Genomic DNA, 27,918 nt, shown 5'->3' with positions numbered 1-27,918 from the left:
AATGAGAGCCGAGGCTAAGGTGTTAGTTTTACGGCGTGAGAAAATTTTGGCTTAGTGCAATCAATTTGGATGTGTAAGAGGTAGAAGATGATGGGGCATTCACATGTTTGGACATTGTCAAATGTGCATCTAGATACACACCTACAGTTATATTTATTTCTGCGTAATCGGAATGGAGGGCATTGATTTTTGCTGGGTACCCCACAATGAGTATCTGTTTTCTCATCGTTGAGGCAGAGACTATTGATCGCCATCCAATTTTGAATTATGGCATACATTTTGTTGATCGTGATTGTGTCCTGGTCATAGTTGCCCGGGATGGGGAGGAGGATCTGAGTGTCATCTGCGAAATTTGTGTAGATGACACCCATGGCATCCAGGGCTGCAAATAATAGATTTGTATACGCATTGTATAGCGTAGGTGATAGGCAGGATCCTTGAGGGACTCCTAGTGGTACTGGATAGGGTCTGCAGCTTCCTTTCCAATGGAGAATCGTGAGGTTCGATCAGTAAGGAAGCATTTGACCCATGAGGTGGCTTCTGCGAGAACTGAAGGTCTTGAGCTAATGTGCCACATAGTTTGTCATGGTCGAACGCAGTGGACAGATCGAATATCAGAAAGATGCAGAGTTTGCTGGCGTCTCTTATGGCATCCATCTGGATTTTAAGATCCAGGAGAGCCGTTACTGTACTGTTGCTGGACCTAAAACCAGATTGTCCGGCTCCGAGGAGATGGTTTTGTTCGAGGTGGGACTGGATTTGAGCGTACGCTATTTTGTCTATTTTTAGTTAGAACGGTACCATAGTTATGGGGCGATAATTTGTGGGGACAGTAGCATCCAGCGTTTTCTTTTTTTTTTTTTTTTAGCAGCGGGGTCACCCATGCTTCTTTCATGCTGGTTGGTACAGTTGTCATGATCACTGGTCCAATTGGCCCAAGGACACTGACATTGTGCCATCAGGGGAAGAGAACAACGGGTCACAATCACAGGGGGCCCAGGTGGACACAGTCCTGTCGCCAGGCTAATGAAAGTCAGTAAACAGGAACACTTTATTTTGTGTAGAAATGCTTTTACTTTGGAGCTTCATTTTGCTAAAGAGGCTCCACGTGCACATTGTTCGGGTGTGGCCTCCCTGAGTTACTGTGCACGTGTTAACTCGGGGAGTGGCAAGGTGTGGCAGGCAAGCCAGGCCTGATGGGCGTGACCTCACGAACTCTGCTATATAAGCTGCTCCCATCCAAAGACCAGCGATTTGCGTTAATCTGCATTCGCATGCAGCGTAATGCTCACCGCTGCCTGGGATAAAGCAGACTTACCTTGGGAATCCAGTCTCTTGCCTACGCGCTTGCATCCTGAAGCCAGCATTCACCTGCATTCTTCACTCGCCGAACCTGACGTCCATTCTTCCACCATCTTCATACTCAGGAACGCAGGAATCCTGCTCTTGACACCGCAGTACGACGCATTCTTCATCTCCGAAGGCAGACCCTGAAACAGGACGAAAGACCAGGTTAGACATAACAAACATTCAGTCTAAGGTCACGCTGGCACAATTCTTCGCGCTCATCCTTAATCCATCCACTTACCTGCTGCTGGACCACTGCAGGAGCATTCCCATCTGGTGCCGCCTCGTGCGCCGTAGCTCTGCTGGGCCGCAATCACACATTTGGGAGAAAGCAGAGATGGTCGAGCGGACAACGGGTTGTGGAAAGAACAATACAAGTACTTGACGACAAAAGAAGGGTAATGAGAAAGAGACAAAGAGAAAACAAAGACACTTACCAGAGAGGCGTGGAATAGTCGCAGATGGACTAGACAACCATGTGCGAAGGAACTCGGTCCTCATAAAAGCGCCCCTGCCAGAAGTAGCAGGATGGAGAGCTTGCCATTAAGAATCAGCAGGTGAGCCTTAATGGGTCGATGCATTATCACGGAAACCACGCTATGGCAAGAAGGGTTTGAGAGGGGAATCGGTCACAGGCTGGCAAACTCATGTCCTCTCAGATCTACGCAGGAGCAGTGCTACAATTTACCGCTGCCCACAGCCTATTTGCAGAGGAAGAAGGTAGGCAGAGGGGAGCTACTTCCTGGGAGGGCTGCAACCGTGCCCCAACGCCCCCGCAGAGACCTGGTGAGCGTAACCGTGTTTGTGCTAAAGGAGGCATTGACAAATTTGGTAATGATGGGAGTAAGTTTAGGGGTGTATAGTTTGACTGACTAAATGAGCTGGAAAGCTGTCTCCTTTACAGTTTGAAGGTTTAAGTTTGGCTATGGTGTCTAGCACTATGCTTATGGCTTACTGCTGAGAATTTAAATTGGGTATGAGTGTTGTCATTAGTGTTGTTGATAGTGGGGGTGAGGTTTTGTTAGCTAAGCTTTTCTTTGGTTGCAATTTTTGTTTGAAGCAATTGGATTTTAGAAGCATGAGTATTCTGTATGGTTGTACACCAAGCTTTGCTTAAATTGACCGTCATCGTAGGTGGGATGGGGTTCTCCAGTTCTGAGTATTGTGAAGGTATTTAGAGTTTGAGACAGCGTTGCTGATGCGAGTATTCAAGGCATTAGCTGTGTATGCTATGATGGCTGTTTTGTAAGTTAGGTTAGCTTTTAGGAATGCATTAGTGATGTTGATGGTAGGATTATTTTTGTCGATATGTTCCATTGACATTTTGTTACGCCTAAGTAGTACTAGGTCATCATTGAACCAGAAGTTTGAGCGCTTATCAGGTCGTCACGTTTTAGTTGTGAGTGGGGCTAATGAGTCAATGGTGGTTAATAGGCATTTATGCTAGGTGTCTGCTAGGCAACTGGGGTTATCACTTGAGAGGGTATTGGCAGCGAGGGCTTCCTCCAGAATGGGGTTGAGGTGGTCTGTCAATTTCCGAGTATTTCTTGTCCCCACCGTGTTAAATACCATGGGTGTAGGCTGCAACTTCTCGTTGTGAGTGTTTAGAGTGAGTAGCCAGTCTAATACTCTACCCTTGTTGTGAGTGGGGCGTTGACTAGCTGTGAGAAATTAATTTCTGAAAGCGAGGTGTAGAAGGCATTGGCTTGGTGATCATGTATGTCATTAAAGTCAAGGTTGATATCTCCGTGGATTATGAACTTGGTGTTCGGTTTGAGGTGGGGGTGTGGGGTAAGGAGGAGAGGAATGTCTAGTTCAGGATGTTATTAGGTGCTCTATAGATGACCAGTATGTTAAGTCATTTTAGGGTTTGTTGTGAATTTAATGAGGAGTGATTTGTATCCTTCTATAGGGTCAATTGGGTATGACCTGCGGTGCAGATTCGTTTTGGCTATTATGGCTACTCCGCCTCCTTGGGCATTGGATATATCAGATCGATTGATATTGAAATCTGGTGGAATGGCTAAGGCTAGTAAAGGGCAGAGGCTTGGTGCAGCCAGATTTGTTACCTACTAGAAGGTCCAGTTCATGGTCTATCGAGGAAATGCTGGCCATGGCAAACCAAATAATAGTGGGCATGGCAGGGGACACAGCAATGTTCTCTTTAAGTGGAGCCCATTTGAGGAAGATGAGTGCCCTAAATGACACCATAACTGTTGAATTAATGCAGCACATAGTAACCCAATATGACAGACTGGATGCAGCCTTCAAAAGAGCAGGGGCCAGCTGGCCAAGTCATAAACAAGCGGTTAGACCAATACCCACAAGGTTGGGTCAAGTCTTCATTGAAGCTTGTAGCAGGCTTTTCTAGACCACAGACCTGGCCCTCTGTACCTGCTTACAGAAAGGAGTGCCACTTTTTTCCATTGCTAGTGAGCAGTTCAGTTCCCTAAGAGGAAACATTTCCCTTGGGAGATTTTGGTTTGTGCAATGACCTGCTTGGCTAGAAGCACCATCAGAATGTTGATGGCATGCATGGTACTGAGGTGGATCAATATGAGCCCTATGAAACTGACCCTTATGCGCGGGACGAACGCTCAATTACACAAGATGAGTGGGTTGATTGTCATGACAAGCTAGAACAGTTGCCTTTGCCCCAGCCCCTCACTTTCTCCCCCCACCGCCCAACCCCAAATACCTTCATCGGTTCCATCAGAATCCCCACCCGATTCTGTTGTATCCATCGAGGTTCATTCTCCCAGTAATGGAACTAGAGAATGCCACTTTACTGTACAAATGCTGAGCAAGACAAAGTGGTTCCTTACTTCTGCTCCCCTGCTTTACAAAATCTGGGTGAAACATCTATAAAGACCACTTTCTTTGGCCCCCTGCTAGAACATGTGAAGCATAAGATTATTTTTTTCTTTAATTGCGTGAACCGCAAAAGACACTCTTATGCAAAGATGGAGGTGCTTAGGCAGTCCCGGAACACATCTCTGTCGTAAGCAACCCCCCTGACAGTGAAGGGTAAACACTCAGTATCTTCCACAGCATAATTCAGTCCATGCTACAAATGCGTGTGTAATAACTATCACATCTGTCTTCTGGCTACTCATTCAAGAATTATATTAATTGAAAAATACACCACATTCAATCAATCCATGTACACAGATAACTATACATTAAATGACTGTACAAAAAACATTACATCATCAAGGAAAGTTGTACATGAAACAACAACAAAGCAAAGGGGATAATGTTTAGAAACAATATAGGTTTTGAAATGTAAACAGGAGATGACTGGGATGGCTCAATCTTTCCAATGTTGGCTTCTAGCTAAAAAAAACAGACCTACACCAACCATGGACGTGGGAAAAAAGCACCTAACAGTTGAACTAGCTCCACAGGGGATGTCAGGAGCTCCAGTGCAAACAGCTCTGAGATCAGCATGATGGGAATTTTTAATTCACATAAGGGTGTGCGTGTGAACGGCTCAAAATGCCTCTCAATTCGCTGGAAGCCACCTGCTAGACTGGTCAAATAGCCCACGGAGGCAGAGCTGAAACTCCTCCCTACTTTAACACTTTGGTTAAATGTGTACTCCAGATCATCAATTTCGGTCACACCTTTGTGTTTGTCTAGGAACTGCGATCTGTGCTCAAAGTCCCATGTCTGTGAGGCAGGGTTGACGCTCTTCTCTGAAAAGGAGCAATAGTGCAGATGCCAAGAGACCCACAAAAACTGGGAATCTTTTTCCAGATACTTCCTGGTGCACAAGAAAAATCTCAAGTGAAGGTAGATACTCGACAACTGCGACCTCAACAAATCATTTAAGAAGCATTTTTTCTAGGTGCCTACCCTACAAGGTGTTCTTTCATGTCTCATATTGGCAATTTCCATGCAGTGATCAATTTGGTAGATGCTTTATTTCACATCCCTATATCGTGGCTACACTAAATATTTCTGCTCGTTGTTGAGGCCCTAATATTACCAGCTAAAAATTCTGCCATTCGGCCCTGCAAGCAGTGTTCCCTCCAAGCTGTGCACATGTGCGCTTGCCCAGCTTTCTTATGGGTGCCGCTCAGAAGAGTTTTAGCAGCGCACACAGTCAATTGCCATCTTCTCAAGAACTAAAAAGGCATTGGCACCAGTAGTTTTAGGTTTGTAACATGAGTAACGTTCAAGCACCAGAATTTCCATAGCCAATGATGCCTTAGCAGTAGCATCACCCACACTATACAACCTTACTGTCAGCTCAAATATTGGTTACTTACTGTAAGTAAGCAGGCTACTTGGATGTATAACCTCATACTATGATTCCTATTCTTTGTACATATGTCACAGAGGTGCTTTGAAGCAGTGCATCCAATGTTAACTTGCCTTCTAAAGATTTTGTTTAGGCAAATATCATTTTCAGCCTCTTCTACTTTAGCAGTGCTAGCCTTACCCTATAAGTGGAGGGCAATGTTGCAATAGAATCTACTTGGTCTACAAGGGATTATTGGTAGGAAATATGCATGGCACCACTCATACATAGCTTTAAAGCAATGAATATTCAAACAGCTGCGCTGCTTTTCAAACAACCGGCATGCTTTCCAGATTTTCAGAGTTCCATTGGACATAGACCTTAACAAATGCTATGGTAATGCTCTGCTGGTTTCAATGAGCACTTGTACAATCCTACTCAACAATATTAGGGGAGTTTGCAAACCATCTGGTTTTCACTGCAAAATTATTGTGTTTAAGCATGTTCATGACGTTTTCTTAAACTGCCCATAATATCACGATGAGGCTTTTGCTTTGGTTATTTACCCTTGCAACCAGCGCCCTGAGGCCTGAGCTTTTGGTGCACTTTATAAATGTTAAAATAAATAAATAAAATAAATATTTTTTGTTTGCAAAGTATTGTGGGTATGTGAATACCCCAGTGTGTGTTTTACTGCGGCATTCTCTCACTTTTTACATAGCTCTGTCAGCTAGTATTTTAGGGCAGCACAAGAACTGGTGGAGGGGCAGAGGCAAACACTCCTGGGGGTGAAAAACAAATCCGCAACCAAGTTGGGCAGTGCAGTACTCTGAAGGAAATGTGTTTTAATTGCATTAAAGGATGGTAAACTGTAGTAAGAGTGTAGGAAACTGCACCTTCTGTTTCTTTCCATGCTCAACTGCTGAGGGGTTTACAAAATAATCATGGTTTCTGTGTTTAGTGCCTCTAGCCACCTCATGCATCTTGTTTAACTGATGTGTATTTCAGAAAGAGGGGGGGGGCTAGTTATAGGAGAAGACACTCCATCTGTGGTACTCCTGAGCATTGCTGCTATTAACTTAAAAGGGGCTCCAGAAAAACCCTCAGTGAAGCTCTTAATGAATTTAATCTAGGCTGGGCCTAGGGAGGGTGAGGAAAAACCCTATAGGGTGTATTATGTGCCCAGTTATTTCAAGTCCTATGTAAGGATTACAAGCAGGGATCTGATCAGATGTTACCTCCTACTTGGAATCAAATGATCTTTTGGGGAGTAAAAAAGTAATTGGCTCTGCCAAACGGCTTATTAAAAGATGTTATTTCCCCTTAAAATTCCTATTGAGATCGGGCAGATATATTATTAGAGCTCCTTCCTATGGTAAAGCTGTGCTGGTCACGGATTCGAAAATATCACTGAAACATTTTGGGTAGAAGCAGGGGGTAGGCTCCAATTTGTTCATGTTTTCACATTTTCTGTTGGGCTTATTTGTACACCTCATTTCTTGTTAGGCCATTTTTCCTGTTTTTAGGGATTAAAACTGGGTGGTATGTATGCCTCTTATCTGAAGAGCTGGTTTTTAATAAGTATTGTCACTCCTCTGTTCACAGGACAATGTAATGTTGATGGTAAGCAGTGGCACAGGCCGCCTGATTATCATAATCTCTAGTGTAGTTATTCTGATGCATTGATCATCCTGACACACATTATGAGAGGCATTTTCTCTTGGACCGTGAATTACTTCATTAAAGTGCACATGAGCTCTTATTAGCATGTTTTCTGGCAGACTCCAGCCACATCAGTTGTGATAAGAATTGTATTTTAATAACACACACGTGCTTCTTTTCCAGTGGCATAAAACACATTCTGCATGGTTTCTAAGCAGTGACAACAAATGGCCTCAACTAAAATTATTGTTTATACTGAGCATATACATTTTTTTGTGCGTTCACATTTTTATGTGCATAGGAGTGCTTTTACTACGTACTGTGGGAGATATTCAAATCATGAACTGGGTGATGAACTCTTTATAATCACATTTAAAATGTTTTTTAGCATATATTTGGGGGGGGGGAAGTGCAGTAAGATGTACCTTTTACACTGGTTCGTAAATAATTGCAGAGGTTGGGTAGGGGGGAATTCCTCTCCAAACGCTCTTGAGTGATGATGGCTCACTATTTGTATTTTATTTTATTTTTACAGTGCTTAACATTTAAGCGCCATCTATTAATTCTCACAAAAACGCTTCCCCTCATTAGTCAGTTGCGCACATGGAAAATAATGTGCGCAGGAAAGCCAACCACTTCTGCACACAGAGAAAAAGAATAAGAGGGAACATTGCCTGCAAGTATTAACAAAATATCTGGCGTAGGTAGCGTTGCTTCTTGGCAGGTAGACTGAATACCCCTACTTGGATGACTGGCTGGTCAGAGTTTACCCTTTTTCAGGTGCAAGAAGTGGTATAGATTTCCCTGCAACAATATTTAGCCCTCTGGCTCTCCCCCTCGCAAAGTCAAACTTGCAACAGACTCTGAGGAAAGATCCTGGGAGGTCATCTGGATGCTTCCACTCCAAGGGTTCATGCATTAGAGCATTGACCTCTGCGCCTCCTCTCCATGGTCTAGGATTGCAAGTGTTGACGTCCTGCACTGTCATAGTGCAAATCCCTCTTGGGCATCGTCTCATGTGTAGGACCAGTCTACTAGATCTGGTAGTGCAACATAGACCAGAGATTGTTTTCATGACCTGCATTCAGTCTACACCATAAAAACAAATCCCTTGTTCTGTAACGGGGGCGGTGGTGTGGAGGGCGCCTAAACTGTTTTCTGTTTCAGGGACTGTGGTTCCATTCCTAAAGCTTTCTTCACTTTAACCCACTGGAGGTCAGCAGTTAGCTTGGCTGTCCAGTCTTTTCTCTGCATACTCAAAGGGACAACCACCAGAATACAGATGGAAAATGCTACATCAATGTTCTGTTGGGCAGCAAAAAGCAGAATTCCAACAAGAAACTTCATGTTCGAGAACCTTCTTGGAAAATACAGTATGCTGGCGAACACCATGAGCAGGAAATCTGAACAATGCATGATTGGGAGATGGACAGCGACCCGCTTTCTCGGGTGTTTGGCGGTTGAACTACCCAAAGATTAATCTTTTGAGTGCAACAGAGCATACCAAATGGTGCCGATTTCATCACTGAGATGGAGGAGGGGACCACCAGTGAGGATTGTTGCCCCTCACGTTGTAAAGCAGAATAGGAATACTAGGTTGCACCTTTGGAACCGGCTACGGCACACATTTGCTTGACCTTTTGTGCATTCACACATTGGGCCTCCTAAAGAGGGAGTGTCAGGCTGCCATTCCGTTATCTTAACACAAATCGTCTTGGCTTATGCTAAACAGGTGGTGGACTTGTGTGTCACCAAATGCGTCCACCACCGCATAAAACCTTTCATACAGTGAGGCCACATAAAATACTGTGGAGGGCATTTCTTTAGGCAGAGTACACTCCCAAGATGGCCGCCTGTGAGAGACACGGCCGGAAATGAGTTTTTCGTGCCAGACGGAGCCGACGTTACTTGGGTAATGTGGACTCTGCCATGGGTGAAAGCAGAGTTTCCATATTGAGTGGCATGCTCACATCCAGCTGGTATCGTGCTGCACATAAGGACATAAGTTAGTCTGCATATCAGTATGAAGCGTGAAATCATGCTAGGACTTATGCCATGTACATATCCTGACAGATAAAGCGGAGTGCATACATTTTGCTTGTGTAGAGAGTGAGTCGCCGTAGGCAGAGACATGGAAACTGAGTGACGGATAAAAAGAGAGGAGAGTATGTTTAGGTGGTGGCATGCACATAAAATAAGTCGCACTAAACATGTGAAATTGAGACGTTTTAGTAGACATATAAGATTGTAAGTAAATTATGCCATCAAGCAATGTCTAAGAACATCCCTGAAGTTTGTGACCACAAACAGTGGAAGAAGAGCATTCCGAATTTCAATCTATTTTAATTGGATTCATTCCAGCAGTGTCGCCATTTAAAGGTTCTATGTTATTGACACTATGATACATGGTGAAGGTATTGCAGTGGTGACTGTATAATTGTCTAGTATAGTCACTAACAAACGCACCACATTTGTGCTCGTTTGCAGGTATTTCGAACTTTTTAAGTGAAAGGGGCCTTGTATAATTTGAAACGCACAGCTGTAAAGAGAACTAAGAAGTGGTTGCAGTAGTTTGGAAAGTCCTGATGAAGCCCCGATAAAAACAAAGGAGGCTCTTGTGAATTCAACAGGAGAGACTGAATAGACTTTTGGGCTGAAACACAGATGTGTCGACTGCTTACATTGTATGAGGTGGCATTTGCTGACATAGTGTGCAGGTTTATGCACGAGAATCACACAGTTGGTGAAAAGGGCTTGAGTGCGAACACAGTGAAACAGTAAGGCACACTTATTTGTCAACAGTTGTTTCGTGACTGTGTACTGTTCTGTGAAAGACTGCAGACGTATACAATGTGTAAAGTTGAGATACCCAGTATGACATTGTAAAACTGGGAGTGAGTCAGTTGCTGCCTCACCAGCCCCCACCAAATAGGTTTTATGTATTTTGTAGTATCTTAGATGTTTGAAAACAAGAGATGGAGACCAGTGTATATACAATTTTATTATGTATGGATTGTATTAAATTCTTTATTTTTGTAAACACTGAGTCTGGTTTTGAGCTGTGGCATAATCAGGCAGGGTGATCGCTATTGTGGATAGGAGGGTCCAATCTCATTTTTCCATTAGTACTCACATTGATGCTTTTAGTGTTTTCACTCTTTGATTTCCCAGGAGTTGTGGGAGTACACCACTGGGCCCCACAGATTTTCAAGACCGGTTTTCTGATTTCACTGATCTGAGTATTTTCTCCATACTCCTTTTCTGAGTGCACAATGCTATTGATTTCTCCAGCCTGGGTGTGCCAGCCATATTCTACGAAGGAGCACAACTGGGTTCTGCATCACAATGCGAAGTCGCTGGGGCGATCTGCTTGTGTTAAGTTCTGGCATGATCTCCAGCTGGCTTGGAATACCGTGGTGTCACCCATTCTATGTCAGATGGCATTCCAAGTGTGGCTAGGAGAGATAGTGAGAGTGAAGAGTGGATATTGATATTGGGTAAACTTCAGAAAAATTGGACAGAAGCTGTGTGTCTTTGAGGACACCACAGCTTGGTATTTGAGCAAATGAGCTTAAAGCACATGGCTTTTCTGAGTAGTGCGTTAGTACTGGTTGAGGCACATGCTCTATCTACAAGTCAACATTTCCAGCATAAATGGAAGAGATTGTTTGGTGCCGTTTGGCCAACATTGAGCCAGTACAAGTCCAAGTGCACTAGCTGTTGGCCAATCTCCTGCTATCCCACAATGGACAACCGCAGTCTTGATTGCAGGTTCTGTTAGGCAGAATCATATGCAGTACCCTTTGGGAACACCACACACAATTAAGACTAAAAGTGACAGTACAAATTCACCTTTTGGTAAAAGCCTGTACTACACAGTAAAGTGGTAGCGATGGCTGAGCAGCCAGACTTATCTCAAGAGTAAAGTGAGCAGTATCAGAAGTTACACAAAGGACAGCAATTTACTATGGTTCAAGCAAACACTGACTCAAGGTTTCTGAGTAAAAGAATATACATTTATTTACACATCATTCGTAAAACAATTCACTAAAGTAAAGCAGCAGAAAATCACTCTTAATACACTACACCACACCCAATAGATTCTGGACAAGTTAGCTCAAAATGAAGTGTGAGCAAAATGGCACTCCAGCAATTTAAAAGGAGGGAAAGACAAGGTTATTCACAATTAAGCAGCACCAACAAGTAAGTAAGCAAGGCAATCTAGAATAGGCTACTACGGTGAGGAAATCAAATCAAGAGGTCTGAGCCAAAGTCAATGGACCAGAGTCTTTGCAGAGGATCACACAGTTCAGGGTAGTTCGCGGTTAAGTCGTTGCCAAGAGTTCGAAACGAAGTTGGCCGGTAGAAAAGTTACTTTAAAGAATAGAGAAGGACAAGCCCTCCTATTGGCCAAAGATTTCAAACACTTTCACCGCGGTCGGACGGAACAAACAACCGGGTTAGCACAGTACCTTTAGAGCAGAAGAATGCTGTAGCTGAGGCAGACGTTCCTGGCAGGTCTTGCAGGCTCACGGTTGTTGAAATGACTGTCGGACTGACAGGAAAGAGGAAGACTGGAGGGTCCTGCACTGCCCAGCGAAGAAACCAGCAGCGGAGCAAAGCGGCAAATAAAAGGTGCGCTCTTTAAAACCCAAGCTGGGTCCGATCCCCCTGGCTGTCCGGTTCATTGTAGCTGTACACAGCAAATTCGACCAGAGGGAGGCCTGGCTTGCAGTTTGGCGAACTGGTTGGTCCCACCAGCTCAAGGGGAGAAGATTCCTTGCAGATCTTCCCTGTCGTCGAAGTTTGGAGATTCGGACCTGCAGCAGGGCTTCACCGGGAGGTTGTTGCGGTAGAGGTCCTCTTCTGTCAGCTTCTCTTCGGCTCTCTGGATCCAGTCACGACTCTGCCCTCCTGGTCCCAGAGACCTGCTTTTTATGCAGTTCCCCCCCATTCACACAGCCTGGCTGTCAATCACACAGCAGGATGGCTGTCCTGACGGGACAGTCACCACAGCCAATCATACAGAGTGCGACATGGGTCTCCAAGGAGACCCTGTGCAGGGAGTCTCAAACCCCTCCCTCACATCCTGTCCCCCTCAGACATTCAGGCGCCTAAGGAGGGCTTCTGTGCAGAAGCCTGCCAAAGGACAGCGAACAAAGGAACCAGACCTGGTTTGGCACGCACAGTAAAACACGAGAAATCATTTTACAATAAGAAATGGCGAATAAACCCAGTCGGAACAAAATAAAAGTAATTGTGGTACAGCGGGTTTAAGTTTGAGGCTACTACGATAGCCTAAAACAGTACCAAGGATATTTAAATAAACCGCGGTCGGAAAAATATGGTAGCTACCACTGCCACCAGCCAAATCTTAAAGAAAGGGGAACGAAATAGTGTTCCATGAGAGACGGACAAAAAGGGATAACTATTAACTCTTTCCAGAACACTCTGCAAGATGGTTTCTACTGGGTCTGTGAATTTAAAAAGACTAACAGTCAATGGCAACTTTACATGTTCTGGGAGACAGTAGTCAGTACCAGAAAATGGAGTTTGAAATGGGAAGTCTGAAAAAGATAACCCTGTGTCACTGCACTGAGGGTGCGGTGTAACACACAGTAAAACGATGATGCCTATCGAGTAGGTGAAGCTCAACAGTCTATGAACACAAAAATGGTAAAAATACACACAACAAAACACACGTAAGAGTGGGAAAAAAGGCTCGCGCTCTTACCAGGTGAAAAAAATAAATCCTAGAAATCCAGCAAAGCTGCTGAGGGACTTAGTAGGTAAGGGAAATTAGCCATTCTGAAGAATTCTCCCTAACAGGTTCCCCTATCCTTCATTGTGTACCCACAGATTGGTGAAGCAATTCTTCAAGGCACTACTTCATCTCTACCCAGCAGTGTCTATGCAGTCTGCGTCTTTGGATCTCAACATTGCTTGCTAGGTTTATTAAGCCTCTAGAGTGAAACGAAAGGTGCAATATGGAGCATCTTCTCCAATAATCGTTGGCATCATGTCTGCCTGAAAGGTTAGTTACCTGCTGGTGTTTTCAATCAAGAAGTCCTTCGCCTTTCATTGTGGCAATGTAGTTCTTGGGTCACATCTTTGCCATCTCCTAAACAGTGTTTAATTCTATCTCAGATAATCTGCCTCCTTTCTGACCTGCTTCAATGTCCCTCCTTTACCAGCTCAGCGAGCGCTGCATACACTAGACAACTTCAGGAGGGCTCTTCGAGAACATGTGGACAGGACATCTTTGTTTTGGGGGTCGGAGGAATTCTCCAGCATTAATCTTACATATACTATTTACATCTGCCCGCCATCTTCCCCTGCAGGGGAAAGTAGATGTACTTGTGCTCTAAACTGCTGTTAAAGAAAACCCAAGGAAGGCCTTCTGAGGAGGGGCTTGGAATCGCCGTCTCATTTGCAGGGGTCACATGGACCATAATTAGCTTGATATCTTGTGAAAATGTACTGTGTTGCAGATGCAAATGGGTTCCCAGCCTAATAAGCATGTGAATCAATTCAAGGAAATCTGGAATTGCAGCTGAGTAACTTGTTTCAGATGAATTGTGGTAGAGAGAATCTATTCAAAGGAGACAAACTATTTTTCATTTAAATGTGGACTGATTATTTCTTTTCTTTTCTAGGTTTCCCCTTGTCTTAATGTATTGTCGTGGCTCCTCTTTGTTAATGACACAGATGTACTGGCTGATGCATGCTGGGCATTGTCGTACTTATCAGATGGACCGAACGATAAAATCCAGGCGGTGATTGACGCAGGAGTATGCAGGAGATTAGTGGAGCTGTTAATGTAAGATTGATTTTCTCACTTGTACTGATCAATGCCTTTAACATCCATTCCTTGCAGAAATGTATGACCTTATTTAGGAGAGATCTGCTGAGATAAATATCCATCCTTGCTAGATGTGGAGATAATGCTCCATCATGAGATGAGTCCTAGCTGTTTTCATTATCCCTGTGGCTCCAATGGAATTTGGGAATACATTTAGAAGAAATGAGCTTTCTTAAATTCATTAATTTCTTTGAAACCCATGTGTTAGAAATGGATACAGCCAGTGAACTCCCTTAATTGCACTGCAGTTTGCTCAAACCCTTTTTTCTAGTTTGTGCTTCTCAGGGGATCTCGGAACACAACGCTACAGAACTTATTGTTTAAACAAAACTTTGTGAGTCTAACAAAAACTGTTATTTACCAGAGACAGTTTTTTGCCATCCTATCAAGAAACCAAGGGAAGGGGCACAACCTCTGTGTTCCAGGATCTTGATCTTGGAGAACATTTTCTTTGTAATCAGTTTTGGTACTTTTGGTTTTGAACTCTCTTTGCCAATATCAAGTAGGAGGCCTTTCCTTGCACTCTTTGATTTTTGGTTATAGTGTGAAGGCCATGTTAGGATGTGTTGGACACAAGGACAGTTTTAGTTATCGACTTCCTGACCCTTACAGATCCTTGGTTTTAGGTCATAGGCAGAGGAACCCTCCTTAGCATAGGGAGAGTTGTATTTTCCCAGCCCATTTTCTTTCAATGAACCTCTTGTTAAACACATGACCTTGTGTCCTGCTCTCTGATCTGATCTCTTTTTAAGACCTGTTTTCGAACATTTAGTCTCGGCTTTTTCCTGAAAGGTTTTTTCCTCCCCGTGGATGCATGGGTTCTGCCATGGATTCACATGCTCATGAATATTCCCCATCGTCAGGCTGGAAATCCTCAGTAAAATACACTTTCACACTGTATTTCTCCTCTAAACCATTCACTGTCCTCTGGGTCATGCCCCCCCCACCACTTCCCCCCTCACCCCACCCACCCAATGACCGTCCTCTCCCTAAGCTCCACCCCTGGTGGCCGTTTTCTGATTTTTACACATGCTTCAGTGTTGGGAGTCCTCAATTTGCTCTCAGAGCTATTTTAGTGCTATTTTGAATTTTTTCCATGAAAGGTTTTCGAATTTTGACCGTTTTTGCTTGATCGCCTTCGACGAAAGAAAGAGACTGGCAGCTGGGATCTGCTGCCAGCGAAGATCTTCATCCACCGTCTGATCGTCATCGAAGTTTCAAGAAGGCCTGGCCTTGGGCCTACTTAGCGCCTTTCAGCCATAACTGAGGAGAAGGAAATTTGAAGTCTCTTCAAACTGCGCAAAGTGTGGATTAAGGAATGTATTAGTGAAGATCGGCATCATAAATATTTATATTGTCTGCATCCAGACCACGATGAGGAGGGATGCGAGGTGTACCATGGTTTCTCGAAGAAAACCGAAACAGACGATTACAGCAGATGGTCAGCGTGGCTCTAGTCGACCAAGGCCGCTGACTCAGCCTCCAGGCAGGGTCAGGCCTCATCTAGGACTGGCCTGACCGAGGAGCAAACTCCCTGTGGGAGGATGTCGAGATCCTTTGAGGTCACCTCGCTTGCGGGGGTCCAAGAGAAGGCCAAGCTCTGCGACGCTGGCTCTGCTGGGTTCACCGCTGATGTGGATCTTGAGTCGGGCAGAAGGCGATTGCCATAAGCCTCCACGGTAAGCCTGCCGGCGAAAGAGGCCTCTTCTGAGATAAAGTCCCTAACTCCGTCCACACTCTGTGTGTCTGCGGATAAACCTGCAAGGGACAAGTCTGGAGAGGACTCGATAAAGCTAACTAAGACCTTGCAGCCTGCCAGGTCAACTGATTCAATGACGACACCATCATCGAGGGCCTTGACAAGCACATCATCGTCGAAGTCGATGATGTCCACCACGACAGCGCTGAAGAAGAGTGGATCCGTGAAGGAAGTGTGCCACGATCACCCCACCAGTGTCCTTACCCCCGGGTCGGCCCCACGAGGGTCTTTATGAAGTGCTTGGCATCTGCGTATTTCGTCGACAAGACATCCGCGTATACCCTTACCTGGACGACGGACTTGTGTGTTCACGCTCACCCACACTGGCAAACATTGAGGACTGTAAGTCTGCTGACGGAGTTGGTGTTCTCCATAAACTATCCAAAGTCCTGCATGACTCCATCTCAGGACTTGCTGTTCCCAGTGGCGTGTTTGGCGTCTCGCTCGGACGAGAGGGTGAGAGCCATACAAGGAAAAGTGCAGCGCCTGTCATCACATACGGTGACAGTGCAGTCCATCAAGTTGCTGCTGGGCATGATGTCCTCCTGCATCATCCTCGTCCGTCTCTGCAGTCTTCAGATGAGACCTCCAAGAGTTAATGGATGCAAATATCGGGAACCTTTGCGGACAAGATATCCCTCACTGAGGAGTTCAATCGGGCAATACAATAGTGGGGTGCAAGACCGCATCTCATCCAGGGGACTCCGTTTTAAGTTCCACCTTACCAGGAGACGGTCACCACAGACTCTCTAGAAAGATTGGGAGCCCACAACGGACAGTTGCACGTCAGAGGCCTCTGGCAACCGGAGGAGAAAGGGCCTCCACGTCAACATCCGGGAACTTCAGGCCGTATTCTGTGCCCTCAAGTCTTTTCTGCAGTCTCTGAAGGGCAAGGTAGTGAGGATCTTCACCGACAACACCACCACCATGTTTTACATCCGGAAGCAAGGTGGGGGTGCCACCTCACTGGTGCTCTCCAAGCATGACCAGGATCTGTGGCTCTGGGCCATTCAGCAGGGCATGTTCCCCGTCCGGTTTCTCCTGAGAGTTGTGTTCCTGCCCTGAATGGCACCTTCACCAGGATCAGGTGGTCCTTCTTTTCTACAGATGGGGCAAACCCCAGATCGATCTTTGTCAGAGCGGCGAGCGCCAAGTGCCAGAAGTTCACCAGAAGGTTCCCTCAGCCGAAGAGCATGGGTGACTTGGTCTTGTAGGAGAGATGGTTCCTGTTCGTTTTTCCTCAGTTTCCACTCATGCTACGTGTGAGCAATACACTCACAGTACCACTGCAAGATAATACTTGTCGCTTCAACGTAGCCAAGGCAAATCTGGTATCCGGACCTGCTGTGTCAGGCATTCGCCCCCTCCATCAGACTACCGATGTTCCCGGACCTTTTCACCAGAGAGGGAGGGGCCATTCTACACCACGACCCGGGGTCGCTGAACCTGAGGGCATGGCTCCTGCAGCCCTAGAGTTTGAGTGTTATGCTTTACCAGAGGAATGTAAGGCAAACCTGGCCAGAGCAGAGCCTCGTCAACGTTAAAATGGTACGGCCATAAGTGGAAGCACTTCTCCGTGTGGTGCTGGACTCGGAAGATGTCCCTTCTGCAAGTCACAGCCCCTCAGCTTCTTCCCTGTTTGCTTTCCTTGGCCAAGGCGGCATTGGCGCACGCCTCTATCAAGGTGCACCTTGCTGCCAAATCCCGGTACACCAGGTCTCGGGGTAGACCCTCCTTGTGGTCGCACAGACTTGTCAAGGAATTCCTCAAAGGGCTCTATAAGACTTTTCCTCGGGTGAATGCTCCAGCCCCGGCTTGGGAACTCAATGTAGTACTGATTAAGCTCATGGGAGCTTCTTTTGAATGTATGCATCCAGTCCCGCTTAAGCTCCTCTCGTGGAAGACGGCTTTCCTCGTGGCTATCACCTTGGCCAGGAGGGTCAGGGAGATCCAGGCACTGTCGTGCAAGCAGCCTTACCTGTCAAAGGTGGTACTGCTTACACACACCCCACCTTTATGCCAAAGGTACCCTTGAAGTTCCACCTCAACGAACCTTTGGTGTTATCCGTCTTTGCCAGCGGAGAGTGCCTTGCATTCGCTGGACTTTGCTTGTGCCTTGATGTTCTACGTGGCGCATACAAATAATTTTCGGAAGACTTGTCAGTTGTTCGTCAACTTTGGACCTGTAAATGACGGAAAAGCCTTATCGAAGGCTTCCATCACCAGTTGGCTCTCCGGCTGCATCATGCACGGTTATCAACTGGCGAGCAGGCCGCTGCCAGGCCGACCGAGAGCCCACTGCACCAGAGCCATCGCAGTGATGATGGCGTTTCTCTCTGGTGTGCCCCTGCTCGATATTTGCAGGGCTGCTACGTGGAGGTCCACGCACACCTTCAGGAAGTTTTTCTGCGTAAACAGGGATTCCAGGGAGGAGTCCCGAGTCGTCCAAGCGGTGCTACGCATCCTGTTTGTTTGAGTTGAGTCTGTTACAGAGGTGAGTTTTTATTGCTTCTGTTGAGCCTTGCCACCTCTCGTGGTTGTGTAAATGTACTGCTGTGTAATCGTTATTCATGAGCATGCAAATCTATGCCAGACCCCATGCTGGAGAAGGTTTAAGTTGCTTACCCGTAACTAGTGTTCTCCAGCATGGGTCTGGCATAGCTTCACATGCGAACCCTCCCTCCTTTTCTGTGGCTATTCGTGGTTCATACTGCCACTTTGCGTGCTTACCAAATCTGAAGATGGCCACGAGGGATGGAGCTTGGGAGAGGACTGTCATTGGATGGGGACAGTATGACCCAGAGGACAGGGATTGGGTTAGAGGAGAAATACAGTTTTAAAGTAAAACTGCTTTTTCTTTTACAGAGTATTCTCAGCCTGACAATGGGGAATATTCATGAGCATGTGAATCCATGTCGGACCCAAGATGGAGAACAATGCTTACAGGTAAGTAACTTATAACTTTGTGTGTAGAAAGCAACATTGTATGTCCTGCCCTACACTTTCCTAGGCAGAGTGATGTGCAATGCTAATATCTGCTCTTTTTCTCTTTTCTATTAGTGTTTATGGGTGCTGAAAAGTTTATACCCCGGATGGGTCTGAAAAATGAAAGGCATTGTTATCTTCTCAGGGGCCATCAAAGACACATAGGCATGTCTTTCCAACCATCTGAATTGTATGGCTCACAATTCTAACTCTGGCTTCTGCCAACAGTGTTTTCAGCACAGAGTGCTTTGACGCTGATACCACTTAAACTGTTGAGGGATATCTTGTTGCTTGATCTCAGATGGGCTTCTGCACCTCCTTCCAAGAGCCTAAGCTGCTTTGAATTAGCCAAAACTTTGTGGGCCTTATGTCTAGATCCGGTAGTGACGTTCCTAGCGCAGCCCCGCACAAGAAAGAGCCCCAAAGTGGCTTCAATACTGCAGAGCCGTTTGACACTTCCCTGCCAACCACTGGAGGAAAGGACTGCTTTGTTTCGGTATGAGGATATACACCATTTATTCAACCCTGATTTGAGACTGTTTAGGCAATCGCGACTGAGTGATTATTTTTTTTCTCTCTTTTGTGGGCACTACTTTAAAGGTGCCAGGAGCTTTAAAAATACCAGAAATGGCTGAGTCATTAAAATGTAGATCCTGGCACACCACAACTCAAGTTCTATTTTGCTGTGGACGTCCATCTGACGCTTGCCCTGTAATGCATTTGAGGTGCAGTATGCATTTGTGAAGAATTTACAAATGTGGAGAAAGGTTTGTAAATGCAAAAACGGACTCCCTGATGCATTGTACTGTGCTTTTGCATAGATCAGGGGGCATTGATGTGCAGCCTGGCATGTTTGGAGTTAATGAGGGCTTCCAGCCAATAAGATCAGCAGTGTTGTACACTCCCATGGGCACCTAATTTCAAACCCATAGGAGATACACCTCAATGGACTTTTAGGGCCAGAGGGGCATATATGGCGGCTCTAGGATCCCTTTCTAAGCACGGCACACTCTTCTGGGCCTACCATTGACTGGAGTCTCACACAACACTATGATTCCCCCACCCATACTCCTACGTCCCATCAACTTTTCTCCAAACTGGTGGGAATCTGTCCCACTGAGCCTTTTGCACCACAAAAAGATGGCTTCCCGTTTAAATTTGATGCACGTGAGGGCCGACTCCTCCAACTGGCCTCGCCCGTCGGTCCATTTGACTGCTCGATGGGACTAGAGGCCCAATTTTTCTTTCCACCGCTATGCACTTCCCATGGGCTCCTCTCAAATTCAACTGCCCTAATATGTCTATTGCAACTACATCCCACACTCTGGTACAGTAACCTCTTTCATAGGAGGTTTCCTCGTCTGCAGAAATGTCACTCTACATCTTTCACACTTGCTTAAATCTCCCCACTCCCCGACCCCCTTCTTGTATCCCTCCCCCAACATCGGCATCAAATCAAATTCCACTAGTAGTCTTCTCTAATGAAACCCTTTGCTTAAAACAAAATGCCCTTCATGCTCAATCTCCATAACAAACGTTCTCAGACCTTCAGGCACTACTATTCACTGTCCCTGCTGACCAGCAGGTCCCCATCTGTTCCCTATTCATTCTTTACTCTACTGTATCATTTAGCTCTTCTTCTTAATTCTTCTGTGGGCCAACCATTGCATGCAAACTCAAATACGTTGTTTGTGGTTCTCCTCTGCCTCACAGCAGTCTAACCACGCCTTTTCATCTATCACATTGGAGTTCACAAAAAACTCTCCCCCCCTTTAACTTTGTCATCTTTGTCCGCATCAACGTTACTCAATCCTCCACAGACATTCCTCGATAAAAGCATCTGCTACCACATTCTGCTCCCTTTTGTGTACTCCATTTCCAAACTCAGACTTTGCATTCCCTGGTATCCATCAAACTAGTCTGCTTGATATCCATTTGAGCCCCTTCTTGAAAAATATTGCCACCAAATGCTTGTGATCGTGACCATTGCAAAGAGTCGACCCCATATCGTTTGAATTTCTCAACACCCCATACACAAGGTACAGCTTCCCTTTCCAAAACTGAATACCTTTTATCTCTGAACGGGCGAGAAGAAAAAGCCACCGTTCACATTCCAGATTGATCTGGTTTTAGTAATATGCACCAGACACCACTTTCACTAGCATCAGTATATAGATACACATGCAAATTGTCCCTAAAGCCGTCAACATCACAATTGACCTGGATTTTCTTTTTTAGTCCAGTTTCTCAAGTTTGTCGTTTTTGTCTGCTAAGTTCTTAATGAACTTTCCTTAATACTCAACCCCCTCCCCACCCCCAAAAGATGCAACCTCTCCCTTGTTCCCTGGGGCCTTCATTTACACCACAATTGCATTATTTTTCGGTTTGACTTCTCGCTCTAATAACTCATGACCCAGGTAATCCATGTTATCCTTATAGAATTTGCACTTCTCCAACGAGATGGTGAAACCTGCCTCACCTTGAATTCTTAGCTTTTCTCTCAAAGCCCATCATAATCCCCTTGGTCCTTTCCTTAAATCTGTATGTCGTCTTCGAAGAATATGATCCCCTTCTTTTCACCTATTTGTCCATCACCCTTTGAAATGCATGCGAGGCTGAAATAAAGCCAAAGGGCATTCTTCTAATGGATTGTTTCCTCCCATGTATTCCTCAGCTGTGATATATTCATAAATCTGCATGCAGCTTCTGAAACTTTTTTCCATAGTAGCGGGTGTCGAGCGTTATCAACTCGTGACCCTTGGCTGCCTCCGTCCTGTACTTGACCGTATAAGTAGCTGACTTAGTGTTTGTTGCCTCTGTTCCATTTTTCCGCATGCTTGGGACAGTTCATCACCTTGGCGATTTTTAAAAAAATATATATATATTTTTTTTTTTTTACATTTATTTTTTCATTTGAATTTTTCTCTGCGCTTTCCAATGTCTCAAAGATTTTCGATGAGGTCTACACCGATTGTGGAGCAAAAATGTCCATTACGAACCCGCATCAGATCTGCTATTTGTGTTTGAGACTCATCCATAAAGTAGATGACTGCTGTTCCTGACAGTCAATGACTGTGAAGGCCTTAAGGGAGAGGAAGGTGAAGTTTACTGCTGGTAGGCCCCTTTCTCAATCTCCTTCATCAATCCTTTCCAAAAGGATGTCGTCTGACGAATCCAAGGAGATTCCCCCTGTGTAGCAGCGCTCCAAACATAAGTGCTTGAGATCGAGATCCCGCCACTCCTCCTTGCATAAAAAATGAAGAAACGTCGCCATTGTTTGCGATGGTCTTCGACAGACTCCTCACCTGACAGAAAGCGGGTAAGCTTTCCCAGCAAGTCGACTGGGAGAATTTTCATCTCCAGATGCTGGAGGTGTTCAAGAAAGCTGCTCGAACCACACCTTAGAACCACCCCTTCGAAGGATCCCAAGAAGGGTTCGGATCCCACCGTGCCTAGTAGGGCCGACTGGGCGTCTTCAAAGAACACTACTCGTGTGCCTAAGAGCCCGGGCAGTATGTCTCCTCATCTATCTTCGAAGGAGGCTTTGTCTCCTCATAGAATGAAGCCAAAACCTTCTTCCTCGACTCCTTTGAATGGTGCGGGCACCCTAGACGCCCTATAAGTTTTCGAAGGATTTTTCAAAATCTTTCAAGCCTTTACAAGAGGCAGACTTTTTCAGAACCATGGGGTCGATTTCTGAAGGGGGAGGAACAGAGAGGCGTGCCTTTTTGGCTTGGAATTTCGGTTCCTAATATGCCTGAAAAATCTATCCTGGAGGAATAAAAAATGGACACTGAGATGCTAGTGGCTTGGACACCTCGCCAGAAACAGATTTTGCCACTCCAGATTCTGTTGGACATGTTGACCCTTCCTATAGATCCGTCATGAGCAAAGTCGCAGATTATCAGAGCTTGGGGCTGGCCAGAGGCTATTCTTGAAAAGAATGATCTCACAGACGTCCTGGATAGAGACCCCAAGGAAGCCTGTGTTGCCTTCACACAGCCTTAAGAACCAGTAAAGTAATGCAGGCGTGATACATTAAATGTCTTGGTTGGTGTAAAGTATTGACTAGAGCATACCACCACAAAGAGCAGCCTGAATTTAAATATGAACATCAGCAATGATCACGAGGAACAGACTGGGGTGCCGAATACAAAACTACAGCAAATCTGTAAGCGCGGGAGTCAAATATAAAACAGCAGCAAAAATCAGATGATGCAAACTATAGTGTGGAAGATGAACAGCAGACAAGGTGCAAAATAAACAGCAGTTAATATAGTAAGGTTTACTTGGATGTACAATGTATGGGGCAAAGACTAAAAATAGCATACAGAACTATTTGTCGACTTCGCCTGGGGAGGGGGGGTGGCAGTGAGGGAAAGTGGAACATCTATTGTGCAGCTTGGAACACCCAAGAGATGACAGTGCAGTGAATGTGAAGTCTTTCTAGGAGTTCCCAGTAAAACCAGGTTTGTTTGTTTTAGGAAGGTTGCATTGCAGGTAAAAACACTAGTGCAAATAATGTTTTGTTTAACGATGTCGTAACGCGTGATGTGCATTTATAATTCTGCTCCAACAAGCTGTCGATACTCCTACGTCCCGTCCCCTTTCCTCCATACTTATGGGACATCTCTCCGTCCAGTGGGACGAGACCGGAGCACTTCGTAAAGAGCATCCAAAAAATGTTTTAAAAAATGTGTCCTTCCTCTCTTTCTTGCGCAGGGCCCGGCATGCGGCCGTAACCCTGCCCACCTTGGCTCCGCATCGCCCATCAGTCCTTTTCTCCGCTCGTTCGGGACTGGACACACTTGCATCCTCGGAAGATTTTCTTCCTTTTTTCCTCTCTGGCTCTCGCTAGCGGTCGTGTACTAGTCTGTCTGTCGTTCAAACTAGACTTTCCAGATTGTTCATCGTGTCACCGACGCTTCGCGGGGGCGTATCCCCATCCTCTTTGTTTAGAGTGTTTGGGTCCGGATCACTGTTGGGACTCCTGTTGAAAGTACCTCTGGGTAGGAAAGCACTATACCTCCAGGTGTGAAAGGGTTAGTACCTCCAAGTAGGAAAGGGTCGCAGAAGACCTACCCGATACCGGAAGAGTTGTATACTCTGGACAAAATAACGGTACTGGGTAAACCATCTATTCTCCAGCATGGGGTCTGGCATGGATGCACATGCTCATGAATATTCCATGTCGTCAGACTGGGAATCCTCGGTAAAAGAAGAAATCCGTTTCAGTTTCTGATCTGTCTTTCTCCTAATAACCAATCACTGGTCTCTGGGTCATACTGCCCCCAGCCAATGACTGCCCTCTTCCTAAGCCCCTCCCCAGGCAGCTATCTTCAGATTTTTACTGCACGTTCAAGTGTTGGGAGACCTTGTGCTTAGATCTCGAGCTTTTACTGCGTATTGCGTTTTTTCAAAGAGTTTACTCTTTTTCAGTCAAATCGAGCCTCAAGCTCCACCGATTCTGCTTCCGATTACGGGGACCCGTTTTGGAAATCTCTATCCTTAAAGGCGAATTTTCGTCGAATTTCACTTCTTGGAGGATTCTGGAAGATCTTTGAGGCCTCCCCCACGTGGACATGGCCGAACACAAAGGAGACTCTACACCTGTTGGATCCAAGTTGTTTAGGATCTGCCCAGGATGTGGACTACAGAACGTCTTCAAGGAGGATGAGCACTCCCGGTGCCTCTACTGCCTGCACTCCGACAAGTCGCACGTGGAGGACTGTGCGTTCTGCATGGACATGTCCGCAAGTACCATGAAGGACCGTCGCAAACGGCTCTGATTGGCTGGAGGCGAAAAGCCCGGCGGCAGATGAGCCCAAGAAGAAGTCTGAGCGGTCTTCTAAGACCTTTTGAGGGCGCTCTGGCGACGGGGGACAAACATAAGGCAAAGCATTGCGAGGGCTGTTGGTACGGGCTGCGCGTCTGCCAGGCATAACATTGCCAATGCGTCAACGCTCCGGCTCGACGAAGAGCAAGTCGGAAAACCCGGGTAAGCGTCGGGGGATGAGGGGGCTGGGGAGCCCCGGTCGACCCCGACAGAGAAAGCGAAGGGGGAGTGAGGCGGTGACCCACCCCCCACGGTGAAGGCCTCAAACGCGACAAAGTTCGTGAAGGCCCAGATTCACCTGGCTAAGACTTCGATTGAGGAAGTGGCAGCGTCCCTGGCGAAACCCGCAGATGCGGCCCCAGTGGAGACGACCTCAAAGCCAAGAGTTTCCCTACCTTCCCGGAGGGAATCGTCTTTCCTGCCCACCGAAACGACTCTCGTGAAACCCCTGACAAGAAGAAGGGGGGGGGGGGTCAATAGTCCTACCGAACTCGGATATCTCCTCCGAGGATGAGCTGGTGGGCCTCAAGTCAGTCTTGGATAAGAGATTCGTCGAGATACTACGGGAAGGACCTCGACGAGGCGGACGTGGAGAGCGACAGGGTGGCCGACGAGGAACGGCATATCGACAAGGAACCGGACACCATGCCGCTCCCGTCGCAACCACCGACGGACAGGTTGGAGGACATCTTGTTGGCCCTACACACCCTGTGTTCAGATATAAGAACGAGGATGCTTTTGCCTCTGGCGGACGATCCAGTGGCGCCTGGGCCGTCGGGAAGCCCTTCACCCAAGCGTAGGCTAGTCCATCTGCCCCCACCCTTCCATCCTTCCCCTCCTCCGAGGGACGAGACGGAGACGGCGACAACGGGGACGGACGACAGAAGCAACGACGGAGCAGATCTCCCAGCGCCGCCCCCCTGACGAAATTGCCTCGTTTCACACTGTGATCGCCAGGGACTCAGAGCTTTTTCAGCTATGCCCCGAGGAGCAGAAGGAGGGATTCCTTTATCAGCAATGAGAGGCGTGCTCTTGGTCCCGCTGTCGGACGACATCTGGGACGAGGGGCTGGCTCTCCTGAAGAACCCATCCTCGGCCCCGGCGAAGAGACCGGTACGAGAAGTAGTACCGGGTCCCAGACTCAGCACCAATGTGCCTCAGAGCGCAGCCATATCCTGACTCTGTGGTCTCTGCGGCTGCCAAGAAGAAATCAGCCGGGACGATGGCGTCTACTTCCACTTCCCCGCCAGACGGCGAGGGGAAGAAGATGGATACCATGGGACGTTGGGGACATTTCGGCGGCGACCAACGCTATCATGGCTCGCTACGATGGGGAGCTGTGGTTTAAAATCGCCCCCCTCGTGGACTTCCTCCGAGACAAGAGGGCAGAGGCCCTTGAAATCTTACAGGAAGGCGAGGTGGCTTCGGACCACACCAATACGGTGGCCACGGACATCGCCAACACCGGCTTCCGCCAGATGGGCAACAGCGTTAGCCTTCGCCGGCGTGGCTGGCTCAGGGCCACCGACATCCGTCAGGACATACAGACCAGGGTACTGGACATGCCCTTCGACGGGAACAACTTGTTCGGCAAGGCAGTAGACGAGTCACTGCAGGCCATCAAGGCAGACACGGAGACGGCTGTCCTTTCGGTCCTCTGGAGGCAAGTCACAAGGTGCCTCCAAAGGATTCAGCGGCGGCTCTTCCTCTTACCGTTACGCTGCCCGCTCTTTGTCGCAGGAAGCCTACAGAGGCTGCAACAAGGCTGGCAGATGTTGTTGCCGCCAAGGGGCCAAAGGCGGTAAGGCCTTGGCGAAGCAGGGCTGAACCGGCCGTGACGTTGGGCCCCCACCGAGCACCCCGGTGGGAGGCCAGCTGGCAAACTTTGTCGGCACGTAAAAGTCCATCTCCACCGACCGTTGGGTGCTGGATGCCCTGGCCCAAGGGCACACTCTGGAGTTCCAAAGGAAGTGTCCCGTTTTCCACCTGTGGCCAGGAAAGAAAACCACATTACTCAACTACTTCTGGCGGTACAGCTAATGCTAAAAAAGGGTGCGATAGCGCTAGTCCCGAAGAGGCTACAGGGCTCTGGAGTTTTCGGCACCTCTGAAATTCCTGTCGTGGAAGACGGCGTTCCTGGTGGCCATCACCTCCACACGAGTGTGAGAGATCCAGACCCTCTCCTGTAAGCCTCCGTACTTGACTTTCCACGCAATGAGGGTCGTGTTGAGGACGCACCTGGCATGATTTCCAATATACAATAGTAAACACAACCTTAAAGGATATATATATGATCAGAAAGGATACACGAAGGCTCCTGGTTGGTCTTCTCAACCTTCAATGAAGAATCCTAGGGAAGAATCCTTTCTAATGATTCCACCCACTGTCTGAAATATTTACAGCCAGTGTTAAGAATCACTCGAAAGGATGAAAATGTAAGCACCACCACCAATCTGTTATAAGAAAAACACTTGATAAGTAATAGAACCTTGGTCAGACTTCTCCTTATAACCACTATTATCTGCACTAACCTTAATTGATTAGATGACTTGAAGTAATGTAAAGAACCAGGAATATCCGGATGGATCCAAAGGCAACAACGACAAGTAAGGGAAGGTTAGTGGGAATCTAAACCCGGGCGGAACGAGGGCCGCACTAGAGCCGGGATGGTGCAGTCTGGATAGCGTTCATTGTTCAATGCACAACACACTTTACATAAACTGATGGTTGGTTAGGTTCTCACTCATGTGCAGTCAGTGATTCATCCTTGAACTTAGATGAGTCCAAATAATATAACATAAGAAACAAAACTTAAACCCACTGGTTTGAAAAGCAGCTCCAAATTCTGAAACTACTATAACTTAACTTCCAGTCCTCCAACAGTAGTAAAATGATATAATAGAATTCTAACTACAGTCTCATACCTTAAATGAAAAATGCCCGCATCCGCGGTTATAACAGCTCTTGTGGAGGATTAACTGCAGCTTGAAGTGTAGGCGGGAAGAGATAGCCGTTCTTGTAGGAAACCGTCTCAGATGTGTAGAATGGGAATTGTACACCGCTGTCTTCATTCACGGGGAAGCAGGCGACCACGAGGAATGCAGCCAACAGGAACGCGGACGGCAGAGAAGCCACCGCAATTCTTTCACGTGGAAATAGGCGACCATGAGGAGTGCAGCCAGCAGGAAAACGCCGTCGTGTAAATGAACTGTGCTTAGAAT

General features: G+C 46.6%; 1 protein-coding gene across 1 annotated transcript in view; it reads left to right on the top strand.

Moving 5' to 3' along the window:
* Nucleotides 1-27,918, top strand: part of KPNA1 (karyopherin subunit alpha 1) — a 1,070,482-nt gene that overhangs the window by 740,651 nt on the left and 301,913 nt on the right. The window contains exon 9 of the mRNA XM_069635818.1: nucleotides 13,912-14,075. Coding sequence (XP_069491919.1) covers nucleotides 13,912-14,075 — 164 coding nt within the window. The remainder of the gene's footprint in view (nucleotides 1-13,911; nucleotides 14,076-27,918) is intronic.

This window comes from Ambystoma mexicanum, chromosome 7p (genome assembly GCF_040938575.1).
Source record: "Ambystoma mexicanum isolate Mex_15411 chromosome 7p, UKY_AmexF1_1, whole genome shotgun sequence".
Lineage (NCBI taxonomy): Eukaryota > Metazoa > Chordata > Amphibia > Caudata > Ambystomatidae > Ambystoma > Ambystoma mexicanum.
This window is presented reverse-complemented; position numbering and strand designations above follow the sequence as displayed.